Consider the following 11,113-nt stretch of genomic DNA (forward strand, 5'->3'; position numbering starts at 1 on the left):
TGTGGCTGACTCAGGAGAAACCAGGAAGGGACCACAAGAAAGGAGATTCAACGAGCTGGCAAAGAGCTGAGCCAGCGGGGTGGGAGCAGTTGCCCCAGAAGAGCCTGGGGAGTGAGACCTGCAGGCAGCAGTGGGACCCTCAGCAGCGCGGCGTGCAGTCGGCAGAAGAGGCTCCCCACTGGGCTCCAGGATCCCCTACGAGAGTCCGCAGCCAGCAGGAGAGGCTCCCCGGCTCCAGCATGGATCTGAGCAGTGACCTGAGAGGTTCCCAGATCTGCTTCCAGCTCCTCCATCAGAGGTCAGGCAGCATGACATGGGGCTGGGGCTCCAGGAAGGTCAAAACCCCTAGCAAGTGGGGGTACTGCCAGCACTGTTGGCTGCGTGGTAAAGTCTTTGCCTACCACATGGAAAAGCCAAGTTCAAGTCCTGACTTTGATGACTTGAGGTGAGTGAGTAAACAGGGACAAATTCCTCTTGCAGTGGAAAGGGGCCATTGTGTTTTTCCCCTTTCTCCCCCTCCAGGTACCTAGGCCCTATATTCCTTGGTATTTAACATTTGCATTTTGTGCCTTTTATATTTCCAGTAATACCAAGCAGTATTGTTTGTTCTGCTGTTTGTGTTTTACATTTTGGTTAACCCTGTCTTTTGTCAACTGGATGAATATGTCTATGGTTGTAAGCGTCTCACCTTTGTTGAATTCTGCCCCTTCAGGGCATGTGTCCCCTATACCCCCTGGTTTATACTGGTTATGTTCCCAGTATTGTTCCCTCATTAAAAGGTATGTGGTTAAGTCCCCATTTGTGGTCTGGCTCTGTTCTATAGGAGAAGGAGAGTCCCAACACCTCCCACAGTACTTGTGCACCTGCTTTGATCCCTTCAATTGGAGAGAGGGTACCTCTTGGAGTACCACCTGGGTTACATATACAGTATTAGGTGGTACCATAAATGCAAATATCATTTAGCATACTTATCAAATTAAACACCAATTTTCAGTTACCACGGATATCTTTTTTTTTTTTCAGTATGGCTACTCAATATATATTTTAGATGACAATTTATGTATATCAAGTGCCTTAAGAGCACTCAGTCCAGAAGTATTTTCCAACAACTGTGTCATGGTGTATCCTAATAAAATAGGATATTAAAATATGATTAGGTTTCCATCTGATATACAGTTCTCTGAAATTACTAATTGGACATCAAATAACACCTCAAAACAATGTTCAAAAGTAATTATTTTTATTTCAACTCTATAAAGTATACAACAGGCACTCGGCAATTACAGCTGCAGGGAAAATACAGAGCAAAACAAAAGCAGTTATGAAAAAAATTCTTAAATCTACATCAAAAGAGTGCAACTGGTCACCGACCATTTGATGATGGACATACTTTGACAAACAAAAAACCCTCTTTTATGTAGAATCCATTGTAAAAAGAAAACTAGAGAAATATAACCATAAGAATACAAAAGAAATGACCAGTGTAAAAACAGCATACATTGGAATCAGTATGGTAGGCAACTCTGAATGAAATTTCCCTTTGCTAGGAAAGCCTGAAACATTTGAGAAATTGTCAGAGTCTCAGTACTATATCTGTTTGTAGTGGACAGTTACAGAAGAGAACTAATAACACACTTTCAATGTTTAGGTTTCCAGGTGTGTTAAAAGAGCTTGCCTCAGAAACAATTTGCATATACAAGGACTTATAGAAAGCACTGATCCTGTTTTGTTGAGTGGTGCAACAAGATACTCCTTTTCATAGTCATTGGTTTCATGGTAAGATGCAGTTTTGTTTGGTGTAAATTACAGTTAATTGCCAATCATTTCTCTGTGTGGAATACTTGTAATGAGTTTATAAAATATGATATGTTAGAACTTTACTGCACTATACTTTAAATCTGCACAGCTTAGCAAAACAGGAATACCTGTATACAGACTGATAGTATGTCATATATTAATTTGACCTGCACATACATTTATACATTTCACAGAAATGACGCTGTATCTCATTAACAGATACACAGCTCTGGTACATTTAACAGAAATAAGAGAACAACTTCATCATTTCTGTAATTCATCAATATTATATAATAAAGGCTTATAAATTGTTAGCAGAAAGAACTGTAAAACGCAGCAAGCTAAGAAAGGACAACATTTTGAGGTGTGTTTGTCTTTGTCATGCAGCATAACACCAAATTTGTATTTTTATAGGATGCCATGGATTTAAGGCACTTGCAACAATGCCAAATAGTTAGGTCATGTTCTAAACTATGGGACAGATGAATAACAGTACAGTTGCATAAAAATCCAATAATACTGACAATTATGACATTAATTCAAGTCTACTTGATCTAAAAACATTACATTACAAATAAGAAAATGAAGTAAATAATGCCTTGGAACTCTAAATAAAAAGTTATATGTGTACCACAAAATATCAACACGAAAATATCTATTTACATAAATATTTGCTGTGGTCCTATTGTTAAATAAGAGTTTACTATGGATAATGTAGCACTGTAATAAGCTACAGATCACCTGTATCTTATGAAACCAATCCTAACACACTTGTTTTAAATATGGTAGCTGATTTCTTCTTACGTAAATACACCATCTTCCAATATATTAAATAGTAGACAAAGAATAAGAAACAGTAAATGGAAACAGATGCAATCAAAATAGGTGAATATATATGTAAATCAAATATATTATTTATAAAAGAATGGTTTATTAATATACTTATGCAAGTTAAATTATTTAAAATACACTTGGTAAAGATAATGAACATTTAAGGTGATTTCTATCATAAAAAAATTGTATTAATACAGTGCATGCCACATGATTCAGGTATTAATGTTCATGGCACAAGGACAAAACTAATAAGAACAAACAAAAAAACCAACAAGCTAATTTTGTAACACTCTTCCATGTAATGTTTTCAGTTCACCCAAAAAATATTGTGAAACTTTTTTTTTTCTTGGGAATTCTTCAGTTTTTCAGAACTGGTGATTGAATCTCAAGTATTAATCAAAACAAATAGTTATAATAGAGACAGGGAGCAACATCCTGTTCACCTGCTTGCGTATAACAAGAAAGTCAGTTAACAAATTAAACAAGTTTCATTGTCCAACATAGTCACTTCATTCAATGTCAGAAAATAGGGAGTAATGGAAAAAAAAGTCAGCTCTAATGCAGAAATTACCCTTTTTCTTCTTTACTAAGATGACTACGTGATTATTTTAGCCCTAGTATCTAATGTCTGGTGTCAGACAGTATTTAAATCCTTAAGTTAAATGTTTAAAATTAAGTGTATGTTATACTTGTACACAAGTAGTTCCTGGTATATGTAGTAATTATTTTTCTATGATTGCTTCAAGGTGTACAAATATCAATGCAATGCCACACATGATTAATGAATAGCAGAAATAACCTGAAGTTACATTGTGCTGATGATGTTGCCTCATCCTTCTCTATAACTGTAAAAAGAAAAATCAATGAAACAGACTGAAGTTAAAGGGACATACAGTAAGTGAGGCGCTCTAGTTTGCTGGCAAACTGTTGACATGTTGTTGATATATTTATTCTGCTTATTTGACAATATCTTAAATGCTCTATTAAACCTATATAAGTCATTATGGATATGAAAATCTGGAAAAAATGTAGTAGTAATAGGGGATTTATGATTAGTGGAATGACTTATTTGCTTCTCCTGTATTTACAGGTAAAGACAAAAATCTGAATTACTTGAAAAAAGCCTAAAACTTATCTTCATTACAGTCCCATTCCTTTTGAAATCAATGACAAAACTTCCATTGATTTCAGTGGAGCAAGATCTGACCCTCAATTCCTATGTTTCCAAAAATCATGTCTGTATTTAAATTGTCTATGCATTCAGAAACATACAGTGACCAACCACTATTTTAAAAATAGCATTTGCCAAGAGTTACTACAGTGCCTTTTGGGAATATCACTACCTTCCTTTTAGAATTTAGAACAAGAAATATCCATTTTACCTATGTGACAGATTAGCAAACATTGAGCTTTTAATGGTTTCTACTGTAGTAACATGGTGTCAAATTACACAGTCACAACTTTTGACATCATGATTCATAACATAGTGTAAAGAAATATGAGGCACAAACATAATGAGATCCTGCTAAAATATATTACAAGTATTGTAACAAAAATGCTTCGTATAGGTATGAAGGAATACATTGGCATTTGGTTTAACACACATGATTAGTAGGCAAATAGGATCTGATTCTCATCTTACTTCACCAATTTAATCATGAGTGACTCTGCTGAAGTCAATGGAATTATATTGTTATAAACACAGTGGAAGTGAGAGAAGAATTTAGGCCAAAATATCTGTTTCCCATCTCTTTCTTATAATAGTTTGAAGTGATCTAACTCTTGTCATTTTAATGTTTCAATATAATGATGGAGGCATCTGCAGATTGCAAGTTCACACACCACTAAGTCTCACGCAGTGGATCTGTATCGGTCTCATATTTAGTTTTCACTCAGTAACTCCACTGATATCCATGGAGTTTCTCCCAATTTACACTAGAATGACATTAGAATTTCATGCTGTATCCAAGCCTATTAGACTCACTGTGATAATGCTGTCATGATGGAAATCACTAAGTTACATTTTTGAGATGTAGTAATAAAAATACAGCTGGGTTACCTGCAAGCTGGCCCCAGTATCATCATTTCTTAAAGAAAAAATAAGAATATTAAGATTCTCAAATACTGCAGAATAAATATGGAGATGCCAAAGAGGAGATTTAAAGGGTTCTCTGTTCTAAGATCATCACTGAAAGTGATGTCTCTTGCTACATATTTCTGAAATGGTTGTTGATGGTTGAACATTTAGATTCACAGATGAAAGATGTACATAGCACCTATAAAGTATATTACAGGACTTGTATTTTTCCCTTTGGGTTTCAACAAAGTAAGTTATTTTAAGCTAATTTTTACTGTCTTGTACATAATTAATAAGACCAGTTGGCTCCCATCATTTTATTCCTAGGACCATTATTTAAGCACAATTTATTTCTTACATGTAAAATTAATAACTTTATGATTTTTTCATGCAATTATGCATTTTTACCAAAAGAAAAAATACCATTAGTTACATCACGTTCTCAGTCACACATGAGAACCGACCCAGACCAGCCTTGACAGAACCTATAGCAGTTGTGCTTTTGTTAGATCAATTTAAAAAATCTGTCCAAAAGAAAAAGGAAAGGTAAAACATTCAGTCTTGTCATGAATACTGCTTGAAAAAAGAACAACTTTTAGCGCTGTTTTGACATGAACCATTTGACCAGTAGTTTTGTGGTCCTCCTTTGTATATACACTGGCCTGCAGTAAAAGACCCTATTTATTCACTTTGAAGTGTGGGAATACCCCAGATACTGTACCATAGATAACTTTAGTACCTCATACATTATCATTTGATCCTACTGATAAAGCCAGTACCTTGCAGCTAGAATTAAGTGTACCTTACACTAGTTATCTTTCAAATTATAATTAGAGCATATCAAGATCATTGCAGTGATAGAAAACATATTTCTGTACTAGTGAAAAGGCTTTGCTTCAGGACCACCATGTCAACTGCTATTTTAAGTTCAAACATAAAATGTGTGAAGAGCACTATTGTCATCTAAGCAATAAGTCCTAATGCCACTGTAGTTACTGTAGCAGCATCAATCAAGGCATCATGGTGACCCCGAGCACTGATCCTCCCCAATTCCTTCAATTTTGCTGGCAGCTATGTCTCAGGAAGCTGTCTTCAGCAAGGCAGAAGCAGGTAAGAGAAATACATTAAAAATCTATGTCCCATCCTGAGTTGTCATCAGGTGGTGGTTCATCATTGTCCTCAGGGAAACTGTCAAAATTGCTTGTGTCTGTTGGAGATGCAACCTGTTAAATGAACAGAGTTATGTTGTTGACATCACTTTTTTTTTTTGACATTAAGGATCGTTTTGCTTTAGGATTTTTATCACACCTTTTTTTCTGACCTTGTAACAAATATTAATTAAAAATTTGCCTATAGTAAAATTCATCAGAGCTAAGTAGGTAATGGAGCTGGTCAGGAATATGAATATGCTGGAAATGTCTTGCATTTAACCAACTCTCACTGAATCACAAGCAGAACTGTAACAGAACACCTCCTAGTTCTTTGGTGGATGGCTGGGGATTTGAGGGCCTTCTTTGGGCATAATTTTAAGGTGGTCTTGATATGCAGATTGTCCTGGCTGAGATCTCGGGCACTTGCAAGCTTGAGGGAAGTCCCACCATTCTAGAGCTTCTAAGCAATCTTCTTTGAAAAGTGAAGCCTACAAAGCCAGTGGCCATGAGTCCTGGGACGGGCTTCCAAGTCCTAAAACTCCAGGAGCTCTGTCACACAGACTGACCTGGCATGGGAAGGCACCAGGGTTTCCAGACTGCTGGGCCAATTGTCTCCAGAGGTTGTCCTGTTTCTGAGTACACAGACCTGGTTGCCATCTGATCTAGAAGTTCAGAAGCTCTGGGGCTCCTGGCCCAATAGGTGGGTTCTGCCTTGGAGTGACACCCTGTGAGTCCTAGCAGCTTTGGACTGAAATAGTGCTTTGGCTTCAAAGACATTTTGAAGAAAATTATTTTTTTCTGAACCAGAACCAAACTAAATTTCAAAATGTTATTTCCATGATATTCTGGGTTTTGACCAGATCATTTAATAAAACTTTTCAGAGGAAGATGACCTAAACACATTTGTCCATTTATGGTACTGTAATCTAAAGGGTACAACTGCTAAGCTTTTTATTGATTATTAAGTTTTACAACCAAAATTAAATTGGTTATACAGGATTGTAGGTGCATTTGACATAATTACTATATACACACAAGCAAATGAGAAATACAAAAACAGACCAGCAACTTGCCCAAACCAAAAAAACCCCTAAACCCATAAGATCACACTATACCCCTATAGCACCCCACAATACTTAAAAGATCAAACCATACTTCCAGAATACTTCATTAAACTCATAAATACCATCATTATTATGCTCCCCTCTTACCAAAAGCCTGAGAGAGAAAGGTGGAATTTAAAACATACCCTGTCATCTTCAGTTTATGCACAGGACAAATCACAAAATTTAAGACCTATTAGAGAAGATCTCAGTGGCAGTTCCCTTTCTTTTATAGTAAAACAGCACTAGTTAAAGCACCTCAGCTGTGGATGCATTTGAAACAACATGGTGAGGAGAGGGGAGGTGTCTCAATTAGGCAGGTCTCAAACCAACACCCTGAACTTTACCAGGAAAAATATGAGGTAGCCAATGCAAACTTCTGCTAATCAAAGATACTATTATCTTCTATATTTTCCATGATGTTGCAGGCCCTGAAAAGTGCATTGCCATCGTCTAACTTTGGGAGGAGGGCCACTATTATTGGATGATACAAAGATGTCTGCTCAACTGAAACCCAGAATTTAACCCCAATTTTCATTTTGCTCTTTATTTGCATGTGCAATTAATATTTCCCAGAGGAACCTCTGATGCCTAAGTACACACAACAGTTAAACTAAAGATTATATATTGCACTAGTTTATAATTCAGCCACCATTAGTAGGTGACTGCATGCTTTAAGGGACAGTCACACACTATCCTTATAGTTTACACTGCTTCACAGGGCACTGTGAAGTTGAATTTGTCACGAGTTATATATTTGTCGAAAAAATATTTACAAAACAGCCATAGAAATATTTCTATCAAGCTAAAAACCCAACAGAAACATTTTTTTAAAAGCATACTTATTTGCATGTTTTCCATTTAAACATTATAGCATACTACTAATAGCACAGGTGAGCCAGAAAATAAAATTAACAGGAATTGATAATAAACTGGAGTAAAACTGACTAGTTTGTTTACACTGTACAAACAGAACTATGATGACCAGAAGTAAAATATTTATTAAATCTATTTTTAAAATGTATGTCAATTGTCTGTAATGGAGGTAAAGAAATCTGATTTATATATATTACATTTTAAACACTTATTGTCTCCTACTTTAGGTAACTTTTTGGCAGGATCTTGATTTCAGCCACTGACTAACCACTGCTTCTCCATCTTGTAGAGCTGGGGTAGACAATAGGGCAGTGCGAAGCTTCAGGTGCTGATTTGATTCGGAGGAGATTTGGCCCGATTTGGCAGCTGAATCTCTGAATCTGAATTGAATCAGGAGACCGATAAAAAGGTCTGAATAGATTAGAAGCTCCCCAAATTGATTTGGAAAAGATTTGGAGAGCTTTGGAGATTCGGGCAGCCCCTACTGCCTGCCACAGGGAGCTGGACCCAGACTCCATGTTGGTAAGTAGGGGACAGGGGAGAGGGGACTGGAGAAGCAGGGAGGGATCCATCGGGGGACCCCTGCCAGGTTCCATCCCCTGCCTGCTCTCCCAGCCCCCCCATGGCTGCTCTGCTTCGCCCAGCTCCTGGCTCTTAACAAAAAAACAAACAAAAAAACCCCCACTCACCAGTTGCTGCTTGGCAGGGGGGCCATCTCCACTGCCCCGCACTGTGTGGAGGGCTCTGTCATGGGCCCCAGAAGCCCCAAGGCCGTTGCAGCAACTGGTGAGTGTGGGCCTTTTTTTTTTTAAGAACCAGGAGCTGGGGCTAGGTGGGGCAGCCATGGGAGCTGGGAGGGATGCGTCAGGGGGCTCATGGCAGAGCCCCCCACACAGCACAGGGCAGCAGGGTGCAGCAGGTATCATCCCCTGCCTGGCAGGAGCTGTTGAGTGTGGGGTTTTGCTGGGGGGTTTTTTCCAAAGATCCAGGAGCTGGGGTCAGGTGGGGCAGCCATTGACAGGGCTGGGAGAGTGGGCGGGGGATGGAGCCTGTACGATTCAAAGATCTGGCTGATTCAGCAGCAGCTGAATATCCAAATCAGATTCGGCCAAATTGATTTGGGACAGTGATTCAAATCACCGAATCCAATCATTGTCCTTCAAATCAGACAAATTCAAATACAAAGCAAACACTAGCTGCCTTGCACAGGCCTATTAGGCAACCCCCAGCATGCATGCCAGAGCATGGCATGTGAAGACATTTTGTTTGGCACATGTGCCTCCAGGAAGGGGCTGGGGCTGTGCTGCCACAACAAGAACCTCATGTCTCTCCCACCATCTGCCCTTAGCCGCCAACAACTTACAAGTCGAGGTTGTGGGTGTTTTTGGCGCTCTGCCCAAAAATTGCCGACCCCTATTATAGAGAATATGTGTAACTCAGTGCCTCCCCCTCAACAGTTCTATGTATCACAGTTTTGAAAAACAAGAAGTCGAAATAGGGCCAGCCTGGTTCAGTGAATCACCATTTTCTGAGCCAGGCAATTTACCTGTGTTGCTTAGCTCCATAATTGAAATGAACAGGAAAGTGCAATTAAGCATAATTGTTAATGGCATTCTAATACTGATCTTGCAGCAGAAGAAGGAGGGAAAGGGAGTAAAATGAAGGGCACCAATTCAACAGAACGGACCAAAGCAATCCTAACCAGTTAAGTTCAGTTGCTCTTTGCAGTTGGCTCTTTGCTCATTTGATAAAGAGCTCACAGAAGGGCATCAAATGAAGAGCTCTCCTGAAAAAAGGAATTGACTAGAAACAGTAACCTCTTCCATTCAGAATCCACTTCCACTTAGCTGTAATGGACTATAATATAAAAGCTCTTCATAGAAGATGTGAGAGCAGAAAAAAGGAAAAAGGCATAGAAGGTGATAAGAAAAGGGAAACAGGGCTGAGAGGGAAAGTTAGCACAAAGAAGAAAGAGAGGTATGTACTGACAGCCCTTTCTCCCCACCCCTTCAAAAGAAAGAAAACAACAAGGTAAAAGCAAGAACAAAGGGATCATAGAGACAGGGGCTGAAAATAGAGAGAAAATGTGGAAAGATCAAGAAACAAGTCATGTAGAAAGAAAGAAGCACTGACTAGCGAGTAGCAACAGACTTCCCTCCACTTTAACTGCTGGAAAGAGCATTTCATCACATGGCCTCCTGACAAGGACACAGTCATGAGACAAAATACATTTAAACTTAATAAAAAAATCATCTCAAGTGACCTATTTTTAATGATCTTTGGCAAGTATCTTCAGACAAATTTCTCTGCATGCCACTGCCTTCTTTAGTATAGTGCAGCTGTACTAGAACTCCACACAATTGAGGACAAAAAATATATACTGACTGGAAAACTTAGAATTAAGAACTGTACTTACACTTGGTATTATAGGAGGTGTCAGTGTTCCTTTTCTTAAGCCTTCCCAGTTAAAGCCCTCAAACCATCTATAAAGAGGTAAATATGAACAAATCAAATAGATAAAAAGCTAAAATGTAACACTAGAAGACAAAGTGCTGACCAAGTTTCCACACCTGAGATGCATTCTTCACATTGTCTAATGCACATTGATTATTTTTATGTCAAATATCTAAACACTTTTTCAGTGCAGACTCAAATGTAGTAATGTAGAAGCATTTTAAAGTGTCAGGAAAATAACATGTGACCCAAAAATGGAATTCAATGATTATCTTCCAAACTGCTAAAGCTGCAAGGTAACACCTCTTTACTATAGGACAGCTTCTTTTCACCTTCTACCTGGTCCCAAGGGTCTCCCTCTCACAAGAGGAATCCTATATTCCTTTGAATATAAGATGCCATTAAATTTAAGTCACCCAAATTTTCAGGCACCAAATTTACAAAAAACAAACAGACAAACAAAACATTGCATAAAGATGCACTTTCAAGGATACAAACTATATAAGACATTCATATATGTCTATTTACTTAATTTAAGACAGGGCATTTTAGAAGATGATTATTCAGAAATCTGGTGCACAGGGAGCTTTTGCTCCCACCTCGAAAAATTCCAGAGAGCACAGCTGAACTGCTGCTTGTAGAAGGGGACAACAAATTACTTGTATGGGCCACTAGAAGGTTGTTACACTACTGGAACAAGGAAAATTTGGTGAAAGAACCATGCTATTATTCCATAGTATAGCACAAAAGCAAGATTTAGTCATAGATTCATAGATGTGATGAGAGACATGCTGGGATGGGATGGGCTCCACCTTTCCCCT

At 38.3% G+C, this 11,113-nt stretch overlaps 1 protein-coding gene across 2 annotated transcripts in view; it reads right to left on the reverse strand.

Moving 5' to 3' along the window:
* Positions 1–1,223: 1,223 nt before the first annotated feature.
* PRKG1 (protein kinase, cGMP-dependent, type I) overlaps positions 1,224–11,113 on the reverse strand; it is a 1,071,278-nt gene continuing 1,061,388 nt past the window's right edge. For both annotated transcript variants that reach the window (XM_019538593.1, XM_019538592.1), the window contains exons 17-18: positions 10,255–10,321; positions 1,224–5,931 (exon numbers count right to left, since the gene is read on the reverse strand). In XM_019538593.1, coding sequence (XP_019394138.1) covers positions 5,833–5,931; positions 10,255–10,321 — 166 coding nt within the window. In that variant the 3' untranslated portion in view covers positions 1,224–5,832. The remainder of the gene's footprint in view (positions 5,932–10,254; positions 10,322–11,113) is intronic.

The sequence above is a fragment of the Crocodylus porosus genome, unplaced genomic scaffold (genome assembly GCF_001723895.1).
Source record: "Crocodylus porosus isolate Cpor-Errol unplaced genomic scaffold, CroPor_comp1, whole genome shotgun sequence".
Lineage (NCBI taxonomy): Eukaryota > Metazoa > Chordata > Crocodylia > Crocodylidae > Crocodylus > Crocodylus porosus.